Source organism: Aulostomus chinensis, chromosome 11 (genome assembly GCF_037954235.1).
Source record: "Aulostomus chinensis isolate RoL2024-O1b breed Wild chromosome 11, RoL_Achi_v1.0, whole genome shotgun sequence".
NCBI lineage: Eukaryota > Metazoa > Chordata > Actinopteri > Syngnathiformes > Aulostomidae > Aulostomus > Aulostomus chinensis.
Genome location: NC_141330.1, coordinates 9,640,268 through 9,663,930, shown reverse-complemented (window position 1 = coordinate 9,663,930; position 23,663 = coordinate 9,640,268). Strand labels below are relative to the sequence as shown.

General features: G+C 42.3%; 2 protein-coding genes across 7 annotated transcripts; both read left to right on the top strand.

Moving 5' to 3' along the window:
- Window positions 1-1,598: 1,598 nt before the first annotated feature.
- Window positions 1,599-17,507, top strand: zyx (zyxin). Of its 5 annotated transcripts, XM_086218247.1 has the most exons (11): window positions 2,465-2,536; window positions 3,177-3,225; window positions 9,440-9,675; window positions 10,751-11,013; window positions 11,633-11,728; window positions 12,420-12,971; window positions 13,230-13,371; window positions 14,040-14,209; window positions 14,872-15,050; window positions 15,278-15,398; window positions 15,504-17,507. In XM_086218247.1, the coding sequence occupies exons 3-11, from the start codon at window positions 9,453-9,455 to the stop codon at window positions 15,615-15,617; spliced, it is 1,860 nt and encodes a 619-aa protein (XP_086074373.1). In that variant the 5' UTR covers window positions 2,465-2,536; window positions 3,177-3,225; window positions 9,440-9,452; the 3' UTR covers window positions 15,618-17,507. The 5 variants fall into 5 exon arrangements, with proteins under 5 accessions (XP_086074370.1, XP_086074374.1, XP_086074372.1 ...); XM_086218244.1 differs by lacking the exons at window positions 2,465-2,536; window positions 3,177-3,225 and adding an exon at window positions 1,599-1,898; XM_086218248.1 differs by lacking the exons at window positions 2,465-2,536; window positions 3,177-3,225 and adding an exon at window positions 2,040-2,315.
- Window positions 17,508-18,068: 561 nt separating this feature from the next.
- On the top strand, window positions 18,069-23,660 carry kel (Kell metallo-endopeptidase (Kell blood group)). Of its 2 annotated transcripts, none has more exons than XM_086218238.1 (17): window positions 18,069-18,230; window positions 19,440-19,782; window positions 19,891-20,163; window positions 20,262-20,383; window positions 20,470-20,640; window positions 20,720-20,791; window positions 20,873-21,061; window positions 21,138-21,298; window positions 21,379-21,679; window positions 21,773-21,871; window positions 21,953-22,030; window positions 22,378-22,484; window positions 22,561-22,650; window positions 22,725-22,792; window positions 22,900-23,060; window positions 23,136-23,225; window positions 23,305-23,660. In XM_086218238.1, exons 1-17 carry the CDS (start codon window positions 18,204-18,206, stop codon window positions 23,449-23,451), a joined length of 2,499 nt encoding a protein of 832 aa, XP_086074364.1. In that variant the 5' UTR covers window positions 18,069-18,203; the 3' UTR covers window positions 23,452-23,660. The 2 variants fall into 2 exon arrangements, with proteins under 2 accessions (XP_086074364.1, XP_086074363.1); XM_086218237.1 differs by having other exon boundaries at window positions 19,870-20,163.
- The last annotated feature ends 3 nt before the right edge of the window (window positions 23,661-23,663 follow it).

Here is a 23,663-nt window from a genome sequence, read left to right as displayed (position 1 = left end):
AATACTAATTTCAAAAAGGGCGAAAGATCTTACAAGTTAATAAAAAAAACCCACAAGTAACAAACAAACGAGAACAAACACTGAGCAGAGACAAAGGACGTGCTGCTATCTTGGATTGTAAAGTGGATTCCGTTTCATTGGTAGGGTGATTTTCCAGATCCTGCTTTAATGAAGACTGGCATAGAGACACTTACAGTATACTTATCCACTTAAGGGTCGGGGGGCCGGGGTGTGGGACACCCAGGGCACAGGTCACCAGTCCATCACAGGGCTCACATATAGAGACATGATTGCATAATAGTCTTATTTGTGCATTTTTTCTTCTTTTTTAGGTTTTTTTTCAGGTTTAAAAGTCATTGAAGTAGTCTGTTTTTGGATTGGGAATCTTTGACCTTATTAAAAGAAAGACAACAACTTATTTTGTGGCAACAAGTACAATCTGTAGAATGAATGAGAGGATGTGCAGAACTTTTTGACATTTTAAGGAGTTTTAATATGTACTACATAGGGGAATGCATCCCAAGCCCATAAGTATGTCAAAATGAAGAGACTGGCTGTACCAGTACAATACTGAACAATAATACGATAGCACTGTTTCATTACAATTATGTCAAATTTATTATTTTGGAAAAACAATGCATATCAAGCAAGTATTTACATGGAAGACAGTAGGATACTGCTAATTATAGTAGTTGATAGTGAAATTGCCATGATAAAGAAGGTCATCTTATCCTCTTATCTTATGCCGTCCTATCCAGTTGCTGCAAGTTATCATAAAAGGGAAACATTGTCATTAGCTACTCACACTTCAGTTTATTTTGCTCTTTTTTAAGCATTCGAATTTATATCGGCTTCAAATTTCACAATCAGTGCATCCTCAATGTGACCGAAAATGTAAGATATTAACTAATTCTATGATACTGAAAATTTCCTGAAAAATGTAATGTTCAACAAAATTTAAAAGACTGAAATGTGAGTCACCAAGGTGGAATGTGAGGGTTGTGTTTGAGACGAGAACATTAAGCAATAAAAGTGGTTGATATCAGGATAGGAGGTTTCCTTCTCCATGGTAACAACACATTTGGCAAACTCACATACTTATTATCACGAAAGGAATGGTTAGCCTTGAGACAAGAATCGTAAAATGTATTTACTCTCTATAATCAAGTGTAATAATGTTGCCTATGGAAGCAATTTTTGCATGTTTATTTCCATAGTAACACTAGCAGGATACTGGTCATATTGAGTATTTCTTTTATAATTCTGATTGCCTGGTGGTTGTGAATTGACGTAGTTTTTAGATAAAACCAGAGGCTTGTTCCGCAGTCCAGCCTGGTTTGAACACGCATTCTTCAGTCATTGTGCCGCTTAACGCTTTGAGTGTCTGTACCAAATCAAACCTCCTACCCCATTATCTCTCCCTCCCTCTTGCTCCCTCATTCCCTCAGCCTGACCTTACAAGGAGAGGCAACAGGGTTGATGTCATTGAATGAAGAATGCTGCAAGAATTCAGAGAGAAAAGAGAGCAGGAGGAGGGGTCTGACTGGACAGTTATTGCAAACACATATGCACAGACAAACACACACACCCATACACACACACACACACACACACACACACAAAAGAGAGAGAGAGAGAGAGAGGTGCTGTTTGCACAGTAATACACAAGTCCTGAGCCAAAGTCAAACGAGAAGGAACTTGTTTGAAAGGATGGTGTCATTCCTTTTCCAGTCTGAAAGGCACAGGGGGAGGGTCTTAGACTAGCAGAGGGGAAACGAGAAAGAGAAGTTACCATTGCAGACAACTCTTACTCAGCTTGGATCAAGAGGAAAAGAACAAAAGAAAGAGGGGGAAGTAACGGGAGATCCAGTCATCCACACCTCAACTGTATTAACTGGGTAAGTGTCTTTGATTTTATTTATTTATTTATTTATTTTAATAAGGAGAGCTGGAGGGGTGTTTGGTTCAGACTGCTACAGGTTACCTAATAAGGAGAAGTCTTGTGTCAGGTTATGATCCAGCAACTCCACTGATAAACACCTCCTGTCTTGTCTGAACCTACCAACCAGTCATATGGCGTTCATTTAACTGGGACATTAAAACTGATGTGGAGGTTGGGTGAAGTCTTCATCTGGTGGCTTAGGTTCCGATGTTTACCAGGCTGCTCACTGGGAGTAATGAAAGCTGCTTCACCAGCTGATGGACACTCACGATAAGGGGATATGCGGAAGGGCTTCGCCAGGAAGCCTAGCAAAAGTTAACCAAGCTAGCTTGCTAGCAATGCACTACTACTTCAATGTGCCTCAGTGATTAGGGTAATTATTAACCTGATTTCAGCACGGTTCAGATTAGTCGTCTGATTTGCTTTTTGAGGTAAGGTCAAACCGGGGCGGTGTTAAACTGTTTTGCCAATCAAACCTTCTGACCAGCACTGAGGTGTGTTAGGGGGTGTGCTTGCCAGCAGTGTCAACTAGGCTAGGCTAACGATGGTGTGATTGACGCTAAAGCGGACAGGTCTACCTAGCTGGACTTGCAGGTGAGTTGCGGTCGTGATTCAACCCGTAATCGATTTAAATGCTGAGGTTGCTGAAGCTTGAACTCTGTTAAACTATCTGACACAAGCCAATCTAAACTAACGCTAGACGTGTGTAAGCTAACGGTGGTTTGATTTGAGTCGTCTATCTCGCCGGCTTGTAACGATAATGCGACATAATGGTTGTTAGCCATCTTCAGCTAACATCATTTCCCCACTCTCGAAATATAAGTTACGAGAAGACGATGGAAGGTATTTGATACACGTAGCTTTACTTTACACCTGCGGTGTTACTGACTCCTCAATCAATGTTATAGGCTGGTAAAGTCAAAATTTAGTGGCTTTGTAAATGTGCTGTTTACAGAGTGAGCACTAAGGTATTGTTCTGATATCAGGAGGCATCCCTTATCTCTGTTGGGGTGGGCCATATTAAAGGTAATCTAGGGATTTCGTGTTTGTTTGATGGAAAGTGTGTATGAGTGCAGACTTGCCACAGCTGCGGGTACATGTGCTGGATGATACTGAGGCCTTGACAGATAACGCACAGAATTCTAGCTGTGAGAAAGTAAGAATCCTGTGACTATGCCAGTGTTTTGTCCTTTGGGTGGCCAAGAATACTTGTTTTTTTGTTTTTTGTTTTTAGAAAACCGATTGATCAATAATAAATCCACAATGTGAATCAACACCCAGAGGTATGTAAATTATGTACCTGCACAATGCTATTTTTTCCAAGATGTGAAAAAAAAAGTCCACGTTTTCCAGCTAAATGGGATTTTGGGTGCTTCCTTTCCCAGTTTTCCATCCAGATGGTTGCCAGTTTGGGTATTTTGCATCCAAATGAATAGCAAACCACCCTATTTGACAAAGGTGGGACCTGTGAATTGAAAGAAGGCACCAACCACTGAGATGTTTATTTTAAATAAAATAAATAGGAGTGCATCAGCAATAAAATTTTAATGGGGCGGGCGGGCGGGGGGGGGGGGGATCAGGCGTACCCCTCTGTCTCCACCACTGACCATTTTTGATGTGCTCTTTCATCAGAGGGAGCCTCAACCCAGAGCCACATTGCTGTAAGAGTAAAATAAGACTGCTCTGGTGTTGGTTAGGTTAGCGTGGTACTTCTGTTTGAGAAGACTAGGATTACGTACGCGTCACTGACGCCTCAATAAATGTGGGAGGCAAATTCAGACCCAGGAATGCAGTTGATTTATGAATGGCTTCTGTACACATACTTGTTTTACTGGGGAATTCTCCTTAATTGTAGGCGTGACAAGTCCAAACACAAGCCATTTTGGGGAATCTTTTTGCTTTAAATCACTGCACGTTGCTCTTTGATTGAGTCTACCTTATCTTGTTATTTGTCTTTGACGTGCATCAGGCTTTGTTCGTGAAAGAACCAAGGCTGTTTGGGTGGGTACGCCATCGGCTGTTTCAATTATTCATCTAACTGTGGTTGGGGGGGGGGGGGGGCCCATAACACTGGATCTCAATGATTGTCCAGTGACCTGTAACATTGGACTCAAAAGGGTTGTTTGTCCCTGCATTAGTGACCCTCCGCCTAGACACACTTTCCCAGAAACTGCGTATGAGCTATTTGCATCAGAACAATAGAGGGTTTAATCAACAACACATTAATAACTGATACCAGACTTTGTTAGAAATCAAGGTGCAGGTTGTTTCCAGGTAGTGAACAGGCAATGCAGTTGTAAGCTTGTTATTGAATTGGAATAAATTTTCAACTTAATTTTTATCAGTGTTTGAAAATTGCATCTCGTGGAAAAAATACTACCACTGAAATTTTAAAACGGTAAATTTACACAACCATTGTGGTACTGCTTTTTTTATTTCACACATTGCATTCATTTTATTTAGTAGAATTTTAGAGGCAAAGTACAAAGAGAAGACTGGCTCAATGAGGCACCGCACGGATGCAACACTTATATAAGTGACCTTTTACTAAGGAGTTGTACAGTAGTACAGTATAAACCAAATGTTCTTCTTTAACCACAAGGCAGCAAACTAATGCTGAGTTAAATGGTTTTCCTTTTAAAAAATGTGGAAAAATCCCCTTTAACAGCTACCGCATCACGTAGTCTGTGCCGTCAGAAGAGGCAGGGGTTCATGCAAAATGAAACACTGAGAAAGAACACAAACATAATAGCAAGTATGCCAAAAAAGTTTTCTTGTTTTGTTTGTTTGCCGTAGCCCATATGGAAATGAAAATGCTGAGTATCAAGTCTCCGTTTCAAGCCTGTAAGTAGCATCTCAGTATTTAGGCCGGTAATTATCCACCTACCTTGATGAGGGTTGCAGTCCTGCTGTTTTTTATATTCTCCAAGTTAGTCAGACTATTTATATTAACTGTCCATTCCCTGTATAAGTCAGATAAGCTCAAATGAAAACCGACTGGCGTGCCGTCCCCAAACCAGTGTTTAGAACCTACTTCTAACTTGAAAAAACTGTCCAGTCACAATGAGATCATCTTAAAAAAAAAAAAAAAAAAACCTGCGAAGTCTAGAATGGGATTTCTGCTTCAGCTTATTTAAATTATGTCTCTTCCATCCTACCTGTAAAATGAAATGATTAAATCTTGGGTTGCGAAACCAAACACTAAACTAAAGTGTTTACTCGACAACCCATAGTTCAGTTTGCAATGGGAACTGCAATTTTTGGTCCCATGAGAAAACAGTCGTGATGTAAGGTTTTGCTTTACTGCTGGACACACACACACACACACACACACATGCACTCTTAGATGGCTTGTCTACCCTGCCATCACTGAGAAAGTGCAGAGAGGAAGTACAGGCACCAGCTCAATAGACCATAAATGACAGCATGTTCATGCCATTTATTCATTTCAGCTTAGTGTGTGTATGTCTGCATCTTGCTTGCATGTTTTCCTTCTCTTTAATTTACAAAACACACCGAACTGAAACCATGCCCCAAAAACTGCAGTACAGACCGAACCGTGGGCTTATTGAATCGTTGCACCCCTAATTAAATTAGCCTCATGTGATGTCACTCGTCTCAATTCGTGGGATAGAGTGCAACAGAAAGAGAGTGCCACACATCATACGCTGAAGACCACGCCCTCTGGAGGGGGATGCAGTCGTGGAAAAACGTTCTGAAAACCTCAACGCAAAAGGCTGAAAGTGCACATGGCATGTTGGCACCTTCAGATTTGACTGTCAACAGGTTATTATTGTTATTAGCTGTTACATAGCTACACAGGCTGCATTTACATAGTGCTTTATGGTACTCGAACACTGCTGTCTTGTTCACACATAAACACACCAGTGCTATGCAGGGTGCTGACCTGCCCAGTGTTTGCAACTCAGAGGTCAGTTAACTGTGTCTTTGCAGGCTAGTGTACTGAAGTCTTCTTTAATGGACGTTTAGATATTTGGCTTATTAGCGACTAAATGCTACTGCCCATATCTGTTGGAGTGTCAGGATCCCACAGTTGTCATATTCATCCCATTGATGCCTCACTTTGATGTCAGTACCTGCAACTTTTTTCTTCTGAAAGGATCCGTTTTTCCCTCGAGCAGCTTATAAAACCAGATCTGGGTTATTTACTCTGTTGGTAGTGCTTTCCCCACACGGCATCGTTCAGACATTTTCCAGGTTTTCGCTAGCAGATGGAATTGACAGAGAGCCCTTCGCGCCTCAAAACTGTTTTCTCTTCCGTCGTGGGGCAGGCTTTAATTGCTCTCTGTCTTTAAGAGAGATTGAGGAAAGCACCAACTTAAAACGGTTGTGGTCAACCACATATATCACAAGTCTCGACGCAACTATGTACATCAGTATAAGACAGAATTGAAGGCAGTCAATCATGTCCTCACTTTAAAGGAGTAAGAGTAACCAGCACAAAGACATGGAGTGAATCTGTATGGAAGGAAGCACAAAAAAAAAGCAGAAAAGGTGATGTCATCGAGCTTTAGTACCAAATTTGCTCCACATTGTAGGGTCTCTCTCTCATCTCAAGGATCGTGTTTCAAGACAGATTTGCTGTGGGACTGTTGGGGCAGAGGCTGGAGGTGATCTCACCCTATTAAGTCCCTCAGGAACCATATCGAGGAACAGATGGAACCCGACCATGAGTTATTTTCACTGTTAATTGATATTAATAATTAAGAGGACTATTGGATACGGTCACTTAAGAGACAAGGTAGCTTAAGTACTGCAATGAAGACTCATTCACATCATACACACACTTGTCATGCCCTACTTTTAGAAGGTCATTATTGCTACGAGTGTTCCACTAACATTTGTTGATGTACGTGAAGTCAAGAGTTTTTGTGTTTAGAGTCACCACTCAACTTGAGGGATGCTTAAACTGTGGGTTGGTGATAAAATTGGGAAAAAAAAAGAACCCCACCTGCTCACTAGCAGAAAGCCTGCTTCAGCCTTAAAGCCTCGCGAGCTTCTTTTTTTGATTCATGCAGAATTTCTTTCAGTTATTCGAGTGAGGCAGAAAAATCGAGCAGCAAAAATTAGAATTATTGGGCCTACGGTGTGAAGAATTTACTCTTTTGGATTTTAGCCATCAATGGTAGCTAACTTCTGGACATGGGTTTGCTTATGTTATTGTTAGCGATGTGCCCGCAAGCTAATATTTTTTACTGTTTACACTGAACTCAAAGAGTCAGTGGGCTGAAGATGGATCAGAAAAAGGTTATCTCGCAGCTGAGGATTCAAACACAACGCAAAATGTCCCACTGTCTGCTACCAATCTTAACGAACTATGAATTAAAGATCAAGTGTAGTCATGTTTTCTTTGCAATTCTTGTTGTTTAAAAATTTAAAGTAGTATGTTACTAAGATGTTTAAATGGCAGTGATTCATAGCATCTGTCTGTTAGGCTCAATCTACATAATATTATTCAAGGCTATGTCAAACTTAATCTCTTCAATAATATTGTTCAGTCCCCCCCAGTCTGTTTGCTTAGTTTCGCTAAGTTCATGGGTACCTATGGAATTATGTTATTTGATCCCAGAGGCCCTCAATAATTGAGCCAAGGTAGCCTGAAGTTGTGGCTTTACATAACGTCAGTCTGAGTCAAATACATAACAAGGTATGTGTTATGGCATATCTGTAACACAATTACATACACTGAGGCGACGCCACGTGATTTTCCTCTGATTAACTCCCTTTCCACATTGAAAACCTCTGATTCAGATGATACCTTTGCAACATTGTTAGCATGGTTGTGAATATACCTCTTTATAAGGAATGTATACAGTCTGCTCAAGTATTCCGCAACAAATGATGTATGTATGATTAGATGCTGCGTAAATATTCCAGATATCATCCATATAATCTTTGCTACAGTTTAAAATCATGAGTGTTTTTCGAATAATGCTGCAACTATCTCAGAGAAGAACAGTCACAATGGGATGTAAGAAGTCGTCAGCCAGTGTGTGTACAGATGTGTGTGTGTGTGTGTGTGTGTGGGGGGAGGGGGTTGAAAAGCACAACCGAGCTTTTGACTAAAGGTCATGTTGAGGGCCGGTGGTCTTCAGGGAAATGGGTTCAGACGCCACTAGGAATCTAGGTAGAGACACTGAAGTAACATCGTTGGCATGTGTGAGGTAAATATTTGAGCTCATCGCCTTTTTTTGACGCACCTCACATTAGAATGTTAAGGTTAGTTGTCATGTGCTGCTCAAACTGGCCAAACCTTATATGTCTCTGTTAACCATTGTAAGTTGCCTGTCACTTGGGAGTGCTACAATGCCTGGGCTGTTTCTCTCCACCATTCCACTGTAGACTATCTGCCAAGGCCTACACGTTTAAATCATTCAGTCATGCTGGATTGTGGTTGTTATTTTCTTTTATGCTGTTATCGCTTAATCCAGAATTCATCCCCACAACATTTGAAGATCTGCTACGCGCCACATTAAACCTCCATTTTAGGGCCAAGACAGCTACTTACCACCTATAAGGTATATGGTAGGGACATGTTGTGTTTCTTCAGTTAATTTGAAAGAAGTTTATGTTCATTTTCTTGTTCTTTTACGGCTTGGATTATAAATTCTCCAGAATAAGTGAATTAAAATCTGTATTTTTTTTTGTGTGTGTATGCATTTTGCTGTCTAATAATCTATCTCCACCATTCTCAAGAATTAAGCAGATTTTGCTTTCCAACTGGGGAAACTTAAATGATTCGAGGAACTGTTGGAGGAGCCAGAAAAGATTGCAGTTCTCAGAAGTACAGTTTTAGTCACCTTAAAAGCTGCTATTTCCAGATAGAAATTTATTGAGCTGAAGAGGAACCGTGAATGACGCAACAGTGTGTGGCAACCAAAATGTTTGAAACTATGTATAACAATGTCCGCTGCTTGTGTATGGACGTATCCCTTACAGTCATGCCATCCACAACACACCGATGTTGTCATGGCATCTCGAATTCTTGTTGTCGTCGTATCTCATCCAGAAATGACAATGTTACCCTAACCTACGGCTTGCTAGTCGAAATGCAAACAAAAACAATCCTTGAAATTTCAATTACTGCCAGGGAACCTCCAAAGTGTGTAGTTCGTCTCAGTATGTTTCTAAAAGTGTCCACTCAGAAAATGCTATGTTTGAGTTTCAAGTCATTTTGACGCTTTCCAGTGTGAAGGCTGTGTATATCGAGCACCTGGTTGTAATTAATATGTCGTTTGGAATGATGAGGAGCCAAATGTTTTGCTGATGTATCATCACCGCTATTCCTGCAGCAAAGGCTCTGACCCGTACGCCGCCAAGGAATGCAACCTATTGACTTTCTCAGCTGATTAATGAAGGTTTCCGCCTGAGGGGAATGAAGGCAAAACTAAATACAGAGATGTTCAACCTTCACTCCAACCTGTGTCAGTATTTCATGACAAATCACCCTGTTATGTTTCTTGTGCTCATTCTCAGATAAATAAACAAAATGGAGGAGGACAGCAGCAGCAAACCGTTCATGGTAACTTCCTCTCTCAACTTCAAAGTCACCACTCCATCCTTCTACAACCAGCCAAAGAAGTTCGCCTCTGTGGCACCACCGCGGCCCAAGAGTCTGACACCTCCCTCAGCTCCATCACCGACTCCAGTAGGCACAGCTGTGATTGGGCGAGTGGGAGATCTGCCTCCGCCACCCCCTTCGCTCTGTGATGGTAGTCTCATTTGTTCTGTTATTTTCTGTCGTAGTCATTTGTATCTATACTAAGAGCAAAACTCCCCTTTCCTGCTTGCTTGATAAAGAGTTTCAGTTAACTGAATGTGGATTCCTGTCTTGCAGTTATCTTAGGTCAGTCTTAATTTTCCTGAGCTGTTGGTGAACCTCACAGCTGCTGCACTTTTATGCTCGGGGTATTCTTGTTCCATAATCTTTTACCAAAGTTTCACACAACTGGACCGCGCGCATGATCTTGAGCTGATCTAGTTCGCGCAGGTTCAGTCATGTCAAACAAATGCAGAAGACAAGGCAGACGTGCACTTCAGTTGAGAGCAACATCCTGAGATAACTATCAAACTTTCGAATCTGAAATGTTCGTCATATAGTTGACAGTTTCTGTGTGTTTTGTTGTGTGTTTGTGATAACCCCTGATGATGTTAAGTGTGCCTGGGATTAATGTGTCCTGACTAATCCGATTAGGAGGGGACTGCTGTAAGTCCAGGTGTGATTACAATCAGGATGCACTAAGGGGGAATTGATATTCCATTGGAATTCAGAAGTTGCTTTTTACCCCCTGAGATTGGATTTCCTAGTTTCAGACACCTGAAGAACCCCGGCGTCATAATTCAAGTAGCTGTTCCACGCATCAATAGTGTGACTCTAGATAGCAGCGCCTTGTTAGTATCACATGGAATCAGATGTAACGGCACTGTTCATCCGTCCTCTAGCTGCAGACGTGTTGCTACGGCATTTGTATGCACAAATCACAGCGTGGACCGTTGGTATCAGCTGGTACTGCAAATAGCTGCAATGTCCACAATGTGCAACTGAAACAACACTTCACATTTGGTCTTCTCAAACAGAAATAATGTTTGTGTTGTTGCATAAGGATTCGGGAGGTGGGATCTCATCCCAAGTGAGCCATTACCTCGTATTTAGAGCTCAGGCTGCATGTTAATGCTGGAAGGGTCGTTATCTATGCTTGATAGAGAAATGAGATCGTTTGTCCTTTTATTGTAGAAAACGTTTTCTGCCACAGCTTTTAACCAATCAACCCTCCTCATTTTTGTCAGACTTCCCCCCCCCTCCTCCTCCTCCTCCACTGGATGATGACTTGCCAGCCCCTCCCCTCGAATGCCACATCACACCCACCGCCTCAGATGCCCCCCCTCCCTCTTTCCCTGCCCCACCTCCAGTAGCAGATGACCTGCCCCTCCCTGTTCCCCCTGAGGAGAGTGCCTGTCCACCCACCTGTCCCTCTCCCCCTCCTCCCCCACCACCTCCACCACTCCCTACCACTGGTACCAGTTTTCCCAGTGCTGCGGGGACTCCACAGGTGAGCAGTGGCTGTCTCTTAATCAAATGAAGCTTGAGTGCATTTGCCTGTCTTCATGTTTCGGCCATTCACTCGCATGCACATGTGGTCATGTGTAATTTAATAATCAGTTTGGAGACTGAAGGACATTGTTATTACACCATAGAGAATTCATGGATCATTTGCAGGAAATGCTGTCATAAAAAAACAAAGGAAAAAAAATTCCCGCTAATTATATTAGCATTAGTCTGGGGAAAATTGCCCAGTTTCATGGCTATAACAGGATTATTGGTCACTGAAATGTTTTAAATATGCATAAAAATATTAACAATTCTGACGTTTATTGTAGTATAGCATTATTTGCATTTAGTCAGATATGTTCATGTATGGGATTAAATGCAATTTATGCTGAATGCTAACAATACAAATATTCCATTTTGGGTTCTACACCCCGTGCTGCTGCTAACGTGTCAGAAGATTTTGTTACTGGAATTTGGTTGCATTTCATTCTATATTTTTTTGGACTTCATGTAAGGACCAAACAATTAATAACTTGAATCTAGGGATGTGTATTTCCGTCAGTGTGGTCACTGGATTTGTGTGTGAATTCACGTGCCTTTTGCGTTCCCTCCTCTTTCAGAGATTTGTGGAGAAGCAAACCAGCTTTGATAAACAACTCGACTCGCTGACTGACTTGCTATCTGAAATGGAGACGAGGGGACCTTTCAACCCCAAGGTATGAATCGGGGATGAGCCATTTACTGCAATAAGCAAAGTATTTCAGGATGCGAGGGTAAAGAATAGATGAGCAGGAAAATGACAGCAGGGTTGGACTCACAGGATGATGAGTATAGAAAAAGAAAATCAGTCTAAGGAAAGAAAATAAATGAAGCCTGTCAGGGGTTTTTTTTGTTTATATTGGGCGTTGTTCTTCTGTTCAGGTTGAGAGCTCAATGATGAGTGAACTGCACACACAGCACATCACAGTGAAGGAGAAAACAAAAAAGTGAGGTAGTTGCTGATTCACAGTATGAGAGAAAACACTTGCAGAGAGTGATGCACACAGAAGTGAGTGGAGAGCGTGAGAGTGTGATGAAGCCAGAATGTGCTGCCAAAAACTCAGCGAGAGGCCCATAGATGGAAAGTGTTTTTATCCAACTGGGAGGTGCTGGATCAGGACGGGACAATGTTTGCTCAGACCTGCAAAATAAATGTCAGAAAGATGAAGCACTTCTGATAAGCTCAAACTGTGGAACGCTTCCAGTGTTTACTTTAATTAAAGTACCTCATTCAGTACAATAAAAGTGCCTGCATGAAGAAGTCTTTGTGTGTGCATATAGTACAATTCCTTGATGTATTCTCGCTGTGAATTGAATGTTAATGTTACTGAATAGAGTGAACACTAGTCCGTGTTTCTGTGTCTGCAGTTACCAAGTCAATATTCTACAGCAACAGCACCTAAGCCATCGGGTCCCCCCCCAACAGCTCCTAAACCAGCCCTCTCCTTCCTCCCACCTCCTGAGATGGGAGACCGGCCACCTCCTGCTCCCTGGGCCGAAGAACTCAAAGCCAGAACAAACCGACAAGCAAACCACAACTCTGCACCAAATGCTGCTGCTCAGCCATTTACTAAGGCCCCGGCGGTGGCTCCCAAGTCTGGTTTCGGAGGAAGAACTGCCACTTCATCATCCTCCCTGGCACAAAAACTGAACCAGAACCTGAACCAGATCCCAACTCCAGTTAGTAGTGCACCAAAACCTTCCCCTCCGTCAGGAGCCAGTGCTTTCCCTCCACCTCCAGCAGCTCCTCCTGCAGCTCCTGCTCCGCCAAACTCGGCCCCAGCCCCGGCCCTGGCCTCTAATCACATAAAGAGCTCTTCCTTTACAAGTCAGGTGAATGCAAACCAAAACCCTCCTGCTGCTGTGCCCCCTCCTCAACCCAAGGCAATGGCGTCGCCACCCCCCACTCTTAATTCCATGGTATGTTTCAGCTTTACAGTAGAGAGGCACACAGATCATTTCATTCATTTCCAACCCATGATTATTCATCATCATCATGCATAAACTGTGGTGTGTGCGTGTGTGCGTGTGTGCGTGTGTGCGTGTGTGTGTGTGTGTGTGTGTGTGTGTGTGTGTGTGTGTGTGTGTGTGTGTGTGTGTGTGTGTGTGTGTGTGTGTGTGTGTGTGTGTGTGTGTGTGTGTGTGTGTGTGTGTGTGTGTGTGTGTGTGTGTGTGTAGCCATCACCCCCTGGCCCAGTGTCTGTCCCAGGTGGGGGTGTTCCTCTGAACATGAGGGAAGTCGAGGAGCTGGAGAGAATGACCAAAAACTTTATCAAAGACATGGACACGCATGCACCTGTTATCACCTCCCCTCCCACAGGTACACACGCGCGCGCACGCACACACACACACACTTGAACACAGTGGTGGCTGCTGGTCCCAGCATAAACTACGTTTATCCAGAATTTGACAAGGCGGTTTTCACATTCATCTTTGGAGGTTTGGTGATATCTCAGTTTTGTCATGGGGACCCATGAGCATGAATTTGTGACATCATGAAGTAGAAGAAGCCAGCTTGTTTCCAGGGTGCAAACCATCATGAACAGTCTCTCCACCTTCATAGATTCTGGATTGCTTTTATAAGGGAAGGATTGGATACCAATTTTTAAATCAGGTGAAAATTCTCATTAAAAGTTTTTTTTTTTTTTTTTTTAATATTTGAGAACAAGCCTTGAGGGATCTGTAATGACAGAGTGTAAATAGTATTTATAGACCCCACGGTGGTATTGCTCAACACCCGAAAGAGGCAGTAGGCATTAATCTGTCTCTGCAGTGGTTCACATTCTTTCCTCCTTATGCACTGTTGAACACATATGACCTTGTTGACAGCATAGTTGTGTCTGCAGTATGAAACTGAAGCTCATCATCTAGGGAAATGACGGGGTTAAATGCAGTGTCGTGGAATAATTCAAAATGAACCCAAGCACAGATGAACAGGAACATGGGTGTATTTGAGAATAATCTTCATTCTCTCCATTCACATTTCAGAGGTTTGTGGGAAGTGTGGCGAGGCCCTTTCCCGTACTCAACCAGCAGTCAGGGCCATGGATAAACTGTACCACTCCAACTGCTTCTGCTGCATGAGCTGTCAGCGCCCCCTGCAGGGCATGCAGTTCTATGACAGGGATGGTTCACCTCAGTGTGAGGACTGCTACGTGGTGAGAACAGATGGAGTTTGTTTGGAAAAAAACAAACAGATAATGCCATTCTAAAGAATACATTGAATAATTCATACACAACATTAAAGAAGATAAAGTTTGAATAATTTAAGGAGAAGTTTATGATTTAAGGAGCATTTTTGGATTATGAAATATTTTATTCAGTGTTCATCCAGAGGTCTTTTTTGTTGTTGTTGTTGTTCAGAATAATTTCAGTTGCATTAATCATTACACAATCAGTCATCCAGCTACACAACTTTTTGCTTTTTCTTGCCCAAAGAACCAATGAAGTAGACAGTATTGTCAAAAACATTTCTGTGAACTCAGAATTGATATTATAATTATATTTATTATCCTTAATAATAGTATTCTTTGGTTGGGCTATGTTTGGTGTAGCAACAATCGGCATTTTGGCACAGTTCCACTTTTCTGAAGAGTCACTTCCTCTATGAAAGCAATTGCGCATTAACATGTGTGGTAATATATGTACACTGCTGAATGTAGACTAGAATAAAGTCCAAGTCCATTCTCATGGAATGAGTGTAGAATATATCGAACAAAGTTGACACAGAGAATGTACCAGCTCCCAGTGCGCCTCCAGGCGATCCCCTGCTTTCAAATCTCCATCCATTGTTTTCTCACGTTCCTTCTGTTCCCCTTAGAACTCCCTGGCAGTGTGTTCCCGCTGCGGGGAGAGGATCACGGACCGTGTGCTGAAGGCAGTGGGTCAGTGTTTCCACGCCCACTGTTTCCGCTGTAGCACCTGCTCCTGCGTACTTGAGGGGGCGCCCTTCATCACTGATGACAACAATAATCCCTACTGTGTCCAGGATTACCACAGGTGGATACTACATTGTGAATTCTTAGTAATCTGTATTAACAAATATTAGCTTCTCTAAATAAGTGGATAAAATGTGGAGAGGATAAAACCCTCACTGCCACTGGTTTACTGAGCCAAAAATAACTATTTGTGTTCCTTAACAATTATAGTGTGTGTGTGTGTGTGTGTGTGTGTGTGAGTGTATAAATACTCCTATGGTATTCATTTTTTCCATCTCTCTATCCCAGGCGTTTCTCTCCTCTGTGTGTGAGCTGTAACGAACCCATTATTCCAGCTCCTGGCAGCGAGGAAACCGTCAGAGTTGTGGCTCTCGACAAGAACTTCCACCTCAAGTGTTACCGCTGCGAGGTAAAACATTCGCTGAGAATGAATCTGTGTTGGATACCGGATATGTCATCATATTGTCGTTAGCAGAAAGGAACAAAATGCTAAACGTGTTCCTTCATTCTACAGGACTGTGCTCGCCCCCTCTCCATAGAAGCGGATGAAAATGGCTGCTATCCCTTGGATGGTCGAATCCTGTGTATGAAGTGCCACACCCAGCGCGCCAAGCAGGCCGCTCAGTGATTTATGGAGACATCTGCCCCTCAGTTAGACTATGAACCAAAAAGCACAGGTTTCATTCAGCTGCCGTTTTGCCTTCGCGACAGGGCTTTTAGTCGGTATATGTGTGCTGGTGTGAGTGTGAACGTGTGAAAAAGGTGTTTGCATGCAGATACAGTGTAGTGCTCTCTTGTCTTTGTCCAGCCGACTTTAGTGCAGAGGTAATGTACTGCACTAACCTAGACTCCCCTCATCTTCGATCTGTTTCTCTCAACTAGCCTTCTTGGCGTGTTAGAGCATGTTTTCTGTGCCAATTGTTTGTTTACGCTAAAAAGTTCCGCATATCTTGCACAAGAACAATTTGGTCACAGCAGTCTGAGGGAATATAATGTTGCCTTTCTTTATTGTTTGCCTCAGTATTGTTATAAGCACCATGTACAGAGAGATTTCCATCGTAAGACTTTGAGTGCTGGTGTCTTTTCCTGTGAGCATTATAATTGTATGACATTTCATAGATGAATTATTGCCATAGGGTGAAGAGCATCAGGAAGCTCCCATTGAATCATTCCACTGATTTCACCTTGTTGCTGGAGGATATCGTTTACCTTTTGGCAGTTGTGCCTGTAAGCATGGTTGACGATGCTTCGCTGCCTTTCTACTCGATAGCATTTTAAAGTCATCTAGGGCTATAACTCAGCTTCAAACAGATAAAACCCCTGAATGTCACTCTAACTGCATTAACTTATGGCTCATGGCTAAGGACAAAATTTAAGAAAAACTATTTCTCCTTTAGAGCTGATTTAAGAATGTTAAGTATTTTTAGATGCATGTTTTTTGGGGATGCACAAATGAACAAACGCAACACAGATTTACCAGCACAGATTCCAGCGAAGGAATTTAAAAACAATGTGGTTAAAAGTGTCAGCTGCTTGGCTGAAAACAGGACCTATGATGTGACCATTGCACAGTTCCACAGTGAACTGAATATGTTCAGTGTCGCTTTGACTCTAAAGCCCCCTGCACACGATAATTCTCTCAAGTAAGCACCATCTGATAGTTTTTGATATGCGTTCTCTTGCTTTCTCTTGCTTTACATAATATAATCTAATATATGGACTTTTTTTTAATCATGAGAATCAGTACTTAAGTAGCGTGTCCTGGCTGCAGGATACTAAGGGTAGAGGCTTTAGTTTTGAGCTGTAGATAAACTCATGTTTGACCAAATATTCTGACCTTGTTGTACCAGACATGGACAGTTTCATGGGATTCAGTGTTTTAACATTCTCATCATTCAGTTTTTTGAGCCCAGTATTTGATCTCTTCTATTGATACAGTTACCTTTTTCCATTATTCATCTTTTGTACCTCCGAGTTTTGTGTCTGTTATACATTGTTATCTTACTGTACTGTATTTCTTCGATAAGTGCTTGTGTTTCCATTGTTAACCTGGCTATGTGCCTTCGCCACTATTATATTCCAGTGTTCCTTTTGATTTGAGCCTTTTTCTGTAGCCACAGATATCAATTCCTCATTAAGAAAACTGTTATTTGTGCTTGCATTGAGCATGGTGCAGAATAACACCAGCGTGACAAAAAAAAAAGGTCAGTTGTGATTCAGCATTGCATGCTCGCTGTGATAGTGGTGGCATTTCCTCTTGTATTATGTCCTCTTTTTTTGCACCAACAGTTCCACCTCCAGGCCCTGCCTCCGCATCCCTATGTGATAACATACATACAATGATGCCTTCACAGTTTTGTTTATCTGGTGTTATGTTGCCCTTTTTGTTTACTTTTTTTGAAATATAAGTTGATATGTGTGAATGTGTTAAAAACATTATTTAGCCCCCCCCCCCCTTTGGCTGTATCAAAAGATAAACAAATAAATGAAATGCTACATATCAACCGTTTATGTTTGCTTTCTACCTGTAATATATATTTTGTAGTTCTCATCACACTACTTGTGTTTATAGAGTACTTTACTGCAACTTAATGAGTACTACTCATGTTTGTTGACCATATTCTCTCTGATCTACCTCCATGTGACACGTGAAACACATTTCCTCCTCGAAACTCTACAATGTGACACTGTCACAAGAGCTTCAAGGACACCAAATGTCTCTATCAGCTATTGCCAGCCATGTGTTGCACTGATAATGATGACAGCGGACGTGTGCATCCTGAAGTGTTTACGTCCGCTCTTGTGTTTGCCCTCATCAACAACGATGTAAAAAGTAAAAGCCTTAACTCACCAGTCTCTGCTTTCTGTTCTCAGACCTCAAAAACTGCAAAAAGGAGGCATAGAAAAGTTACAATTAGAAGTCTTGTAACAGTGTTTCACCTCACTTCACAAACCACACAACATTGCGGTGCATGTCCCAGAGCAGAAGCTAGATGGATTATCTGGAGGGGGGAGGGGGGAGGGGGGGGGGGGTGAGTAGGATGTAACCTGCAGAGTTGTTTTATCAGTGTCAGATGAAGAGCGACATGAGTGATGAAGAAAGATAGAGAGCTGAGATGACAGCTGTTTGACTCCAGGAGGAGAGGGCACACATGAAACATCAGAGGATGCAACAAACTGGAGAAACTCTGGGCAAAACATCCATTTACTAAGAATGAGTGAAACTCCCAAAGAGCTTGAGGTAGGATCTTCACAAAGATAAAGTTTACCATGTTGTTTTGAGGCCGTCTTTACATGACTGAGGGTGTTTGAATAGCTGGAAATCAAAGGAGACAAAAGTACGTGATAAACAGTCAAGAGTAGTTCAACACACAATATTTCCTGGTACTCTTCCTTATTAAACATTTAATCAAAGTCTTCATTGCTGCCAGTGTTCCATTTAACATCAGGTCTGCCAGATCTCTTCCTGTTTGTTTCCAAGAGGAAACAGTCCTCTAAGATACACAGTACAGGACTTCCTCTTCAGTTAATAACATACTCTTTCCTTGTAAATGGGCTTTTTCCTCACCAACATGCCTGAAATAAGCTTTATTCCTAACAGACAGCCATTGTCTTTAAGCATTGTTGGCATCCAACTTTTAAGATGTCATATGCGCTTGCAGGATTATGCAAAAACCAATTGAGTGTGGGCTGTGTGTGGATTTAAGAATACAATATCCTCATTCGAGTTACTGTGATATTTTGCTGTGGTTTCTTGCCAGATAACAAGAAAAAAAAGAGGACAAAAAAACATTACTACACAAAAAAATACTGACTTTATACTCATATAAACTCATGTTACTTTTTCATCCCCTTTTTATGTCTAAAATATTACTTCTTTTTTTCTTTCTTTTTTTTCTTTTTTTTCTTTTTTTTACCTCTGTGGACTTTAAAATCTAATATACAGCCCCAGCGGTGGAGCTGCATCTATTAATTGATTTCATTATCAAGCAATCTGCTAATCATTGATATGAACATTCATACATTTTTAAAAATGCCCTCTGTCTAATTAAAAGAGCTTAAGGTGATATGTTTAAGTCCTTTGTTCTTTTTGTGAAAGTACCAAAACCTCACATTTATGGAGTTGAAGCAAAGAATATTCCTTTTTTTAAGAGAAATGACTGGAACTACATAGCTTATTTTCTTGTGATTGGTCCATCGTTGTAATTCTTGACCAGTGGAGCTGTTTATGTTCAGACTAACTGACATATGCGAGTAGTGCTGGGATTGGGAGGAAATACCTTGGCTATAAAGGGTTACAAGTGGAGAGGTTTCATCATGTGGGTTTGATGAACTTAAATGATTTTTCCATAAAATAATATTTCTAAACAATACTCCATCAGTCATATGAAATATATTTACAAAACATGTTGTTACAGTTGAAGTACTATCTTGTCTTATTCGCTTCTAGCTTCAGCTATCAGTACGACCATCGTCACAACCAGAGCCTGAGACGGGGCTTCAGTTTCAGCTGCCACTCCCCACCCAAGACCCATCAGAGGCCCAGCAACAACAAACCGAGCTCCAGCCAGAGCTCCAGAGGATTCCCCTGCCACACCAGCAACAGTCAGAATCCGACCCGGAGCACCAGCACCACCACCAGCTTGGTGAAGAAGCCAAGCCGGTGCAGGGAAGGCGTCAGAGGCTACTCACTCTCCTCTTTTGGGGGTTCTGTTTGTGTGCTGCCGTTCTGGGACTTATTTACTATATGCATCACAATCTTCAAACTAGGATTCATAACCAAACAGGCCCCGGTAGGCCCTCAGACACATTTGACAACATGTCACCATAAATTCCAAATTTGCTCTTTTGCCTTATTTGTCTCTCACTCCTTCCTGCAGTCACTCCGTGTCTCTCCCCAGCCTGCAAGAGGGCCTCAGCCCATCTCTCCATGTCTGCTGACCCCTTCACACAGCCCTGCGACTACTTCCTGTCCTCATGTGGACCTGAGAGACCTTCATCTGACAGTGAAGGGAGACCTGGAGGTCATGGCATCCCTGTACATCCCCAGAACAAGAGGGAAAAGGCCCAGTGGTCAAAAATGAGGAGACAGGATAGAAAAGACAGTGGCCTGAGGGAGGGCAAACTGATGGACAGAAAAACTATGCTGCTGCAGTATCTCAGGGAGATTTTGGGTAGGAGTCTGCTGCTACATTTTGACAAAATCATCTCCGGTGTGCATCTCACTGCTTCCTGACATGACCTGAACTGTTTTCCTCTATGAATGTGTCAGAATCTGATGACAGGCTCACTAGTTCAGTGGTGCGGAAGGCCAAAGGATTCTACCATTCCTGTTTGGACACCAGGTCCATCGAGACAGCTGGAGCCGAGCCCTTCCTCACACTCATCCAAAAAGTGAGATCATCACACCGCTTTAAAACTAGGGCCAAGCTGTTAAGTCCCAAAAGAAATGTTAACTTCTCATCCTCCTCTTCTTTCAGCTTGGACTGCAGCTCGGAGGCTTGGCAGTATCCCGGCAGTGGAATCAGACTGATTTCAACTCCACACTCAGCATGCTAATGAGAGACTACGCCACCTTCCCATTCTTCAACCTCTATGTTGGCAAAGACCCTAATGATATCGCCCACAGGAGGAACAAGAGATACATACAGGCCAGTAGCTAGCGGCATTTGCTGTGTTAAAATGGGGTTTTATTGTCGGCTGTATTGACTCAAGACTCTTGATCAACAGATTGATCAGCCAGATCTGTTGATCCCGATTGAATGGAACAGCAAGACACAGAAGTCTCAAGCTAAAGCTCAGGTTGGTGATCCAGATTAGTCACATCAATACTGCCCTTTCATCCCATGTACTCATCATCCGTGATCCTCTTTTTTCTTCTAGACACTACGTCCATTCTTGTCATCATGCCAGAGGTACCTGGCCCTGCTGGGGGCCCCGTCCAGCAGCAGCATGATCCATGTGGGGATGTTCATCTCTCTGTCCTCTGAACTGGCTGTGGCTGCTGCCCCTCTCACCCATCGCCTGGAGAAAGGGCAGCTGTATCAGCGCATGACCATCAGAGAGCTACAGGTACAGGAGGAAGCAGTCACTGCTACATTCTGCTCGTCCACGGTAATGAGATCATTTGATGTAAATATGCCCACAGAGCCAGGCCCCTGCCATCGACTGGTTGGGGTGTCTGCAGGCTGCTTTCCATCCACTACCCCTTGCAGAAGACGATCACGTCCTCCTTCATAACTTACCCTACATTGTACAAATGTCCCACATCATTTACAAGTGGCTGAACAAACATGAACTAAGCAACAGGTACTGTAAGTGACACCAAACAACCCACAATTACACATCCATAGCTGTGTCAGTTTTTAACCCTTTACCGTCCCACTTAGCGGCCCCCTCCATACCTACATGGTCCTAAATCTACTGCACACCCTGGCTCAGGCCCTGGACTCAAGATTCTCTGAAACATCCAATAATCTATCTGTGGCTTTGGGAGACACTTTAGGGGTGAGGCCACACAGTCATCTACAACATTTTAAAGAAACTAAAGTTGGAATATTTGAGTCAAAGCTTTATGGTGGAGCTCTTCCCCAAACAACCCCTCGCTGGAGACGCTGTGTGCTGGACACAGAGAGAGGCTTTGACTCGGTTCTCACACACGTCCTCAGAGAACAGATAGCACACAGAGAGGTGAGAACGTCATGGCAACGGTACTGACGATTGAATCAAGAAGGCTGCGTGAGGAGACCGTGAAGGTTACTGATGATTATTGTTGTTCAACAGGCAGAGGAGATTATTCAAAATATTCTTTCCTCCCTCAAGTCTAAATTACATCAGCTCAAGTGGACAGACCAGGAGTCTCTGCAGTCTGTTACGACAAAGGTAACATGATACAAGACAAGTTAATGTGCTTCTGTCTTAGTACCTGTTGGTTTATATAAACTATGACTTCTCTTCATCCAGGTTGAGTCTTTAATTCCGAGACTTGGGACTACAAAACAGATTTTTAGTGAGGCAGACCTTGACCTGCTTTTTTCTAAGGTAAATTATTGACCCACAACGGGTACAATAGGTATTTCTATCAACTAAAACAACTAAAACAAGATTAAAGTTAACGTGCATTTAAATCAAAAGTCTAACACAATATCAGAACCTGCTGCTGAATTTTTTTTCACTCAAATAAGACTGAAAGAGTTACGATTTCCTTTGAGAACACTCAAATGCTTGACTTAATGAAAACTGGAGAAGCATGACAAAACATGATGAAAACTTACAAGGATATTTGAACTAGACTTACAATAAGACTAAATTAATGCAGCTGCCAGATTTTCTGTGAATGTAACTCATATAACGTAAGGACACTGACACCACAACCTGCCTACTTTCAGGTGACTGTCAGCTCACATGACTTCTTCTCCAACTACATCCAGCTGCTGTCCTTGTGGCAAAAGAGACGCAATAAACTCTTAACAGAGGAGTATGATGGAGCTGATATGTGAGTACCTATTTGAAGTCCACAAATAAAGTTACAGAACATGTAATTGAGCATTATTGTCCCTCATCTCTCTTAGTTTTTCTGTGACACCATTTCTTCTGGATAATCAGCTCATCTTTCCCATGGGGATGTTTGTCCCTCCTCTCTTTCATCCCACCTATCCCAGGTAGACTGATCATTATTGTGTTCAGATTCCATACAATGGAACAATATAGTTCACTTTCCCTTTATTTTAAACAGAGCTATGAATTATGGTGTCACGGGTTTCCTCATCGCCAAAGACATCCTCCACCTGCTTCTCCCTCAGAGTAAGAGAGGAGACCTGAAATATTTTTTAGGTCAAAATCTAAATACTGTCTCTTCTACATGTTATAGCGTAAGGTGATATCATATCAGTGTTTCTGTTGTGTTGCAGTTCACTCCCAGAGTGAGACGGTGTACGATGTGGCAGAGTGTGTATGGGCTCACTACCTCACTGTGACAGAAAAAGCTGGCAGAGGTGGAACGGAGTCTCTCTCAGCAGTGCAGCAGCAGGAGGTGTGGGTGCAATATTCCGCGCTACAGACTGCACTGCAGGTGAGTACCCATCTTTAGACATTTGCTGTGTGTGACTGCAACATTAAGCTCATCCAGACGCTGTTCATTCCTCAGGCTTACCACCAGAGCTTAAACGACTGCCCCGCTGATACATCTGTCTCAGGGTTCTCACACACTCGTCTTTTTCTGATGTCTTTTCCTCAGGTACTGTGCCTTTATTACTTCTTTTTTTTTAAATCTCCTTTTTTTTTTTTAGCTCATATTTAAATTCACCCTCCTCCAGATTAACTGTGACTCTGACCCACATCGTGAATTCATGCCTATGGAGCCATCCTTTTTGATTACAGCCATTTGTGCCAAGTCTCACCTGTGTCCTGCAAGCCTGGAGTGCCCCAATAAAACAAAGCATCATTTATTACAAAGATGCTGATGCTCTTTTGTTCCTGAATATTCTGGATTGCCTAATAAAGTATCCACTTATTGCAGTACATTCAAAGTGGTAGTAAATAAAGTTTATCTAGTCTGAAATGTATGCAGAATATTAACAAGATGTACAAAATAAGACGATCTTTGTACGAACCTTATTACGATGTAGTTGCATATTTTATTTTTCGCACAATGTGTTGAGTATGAATGGAAATA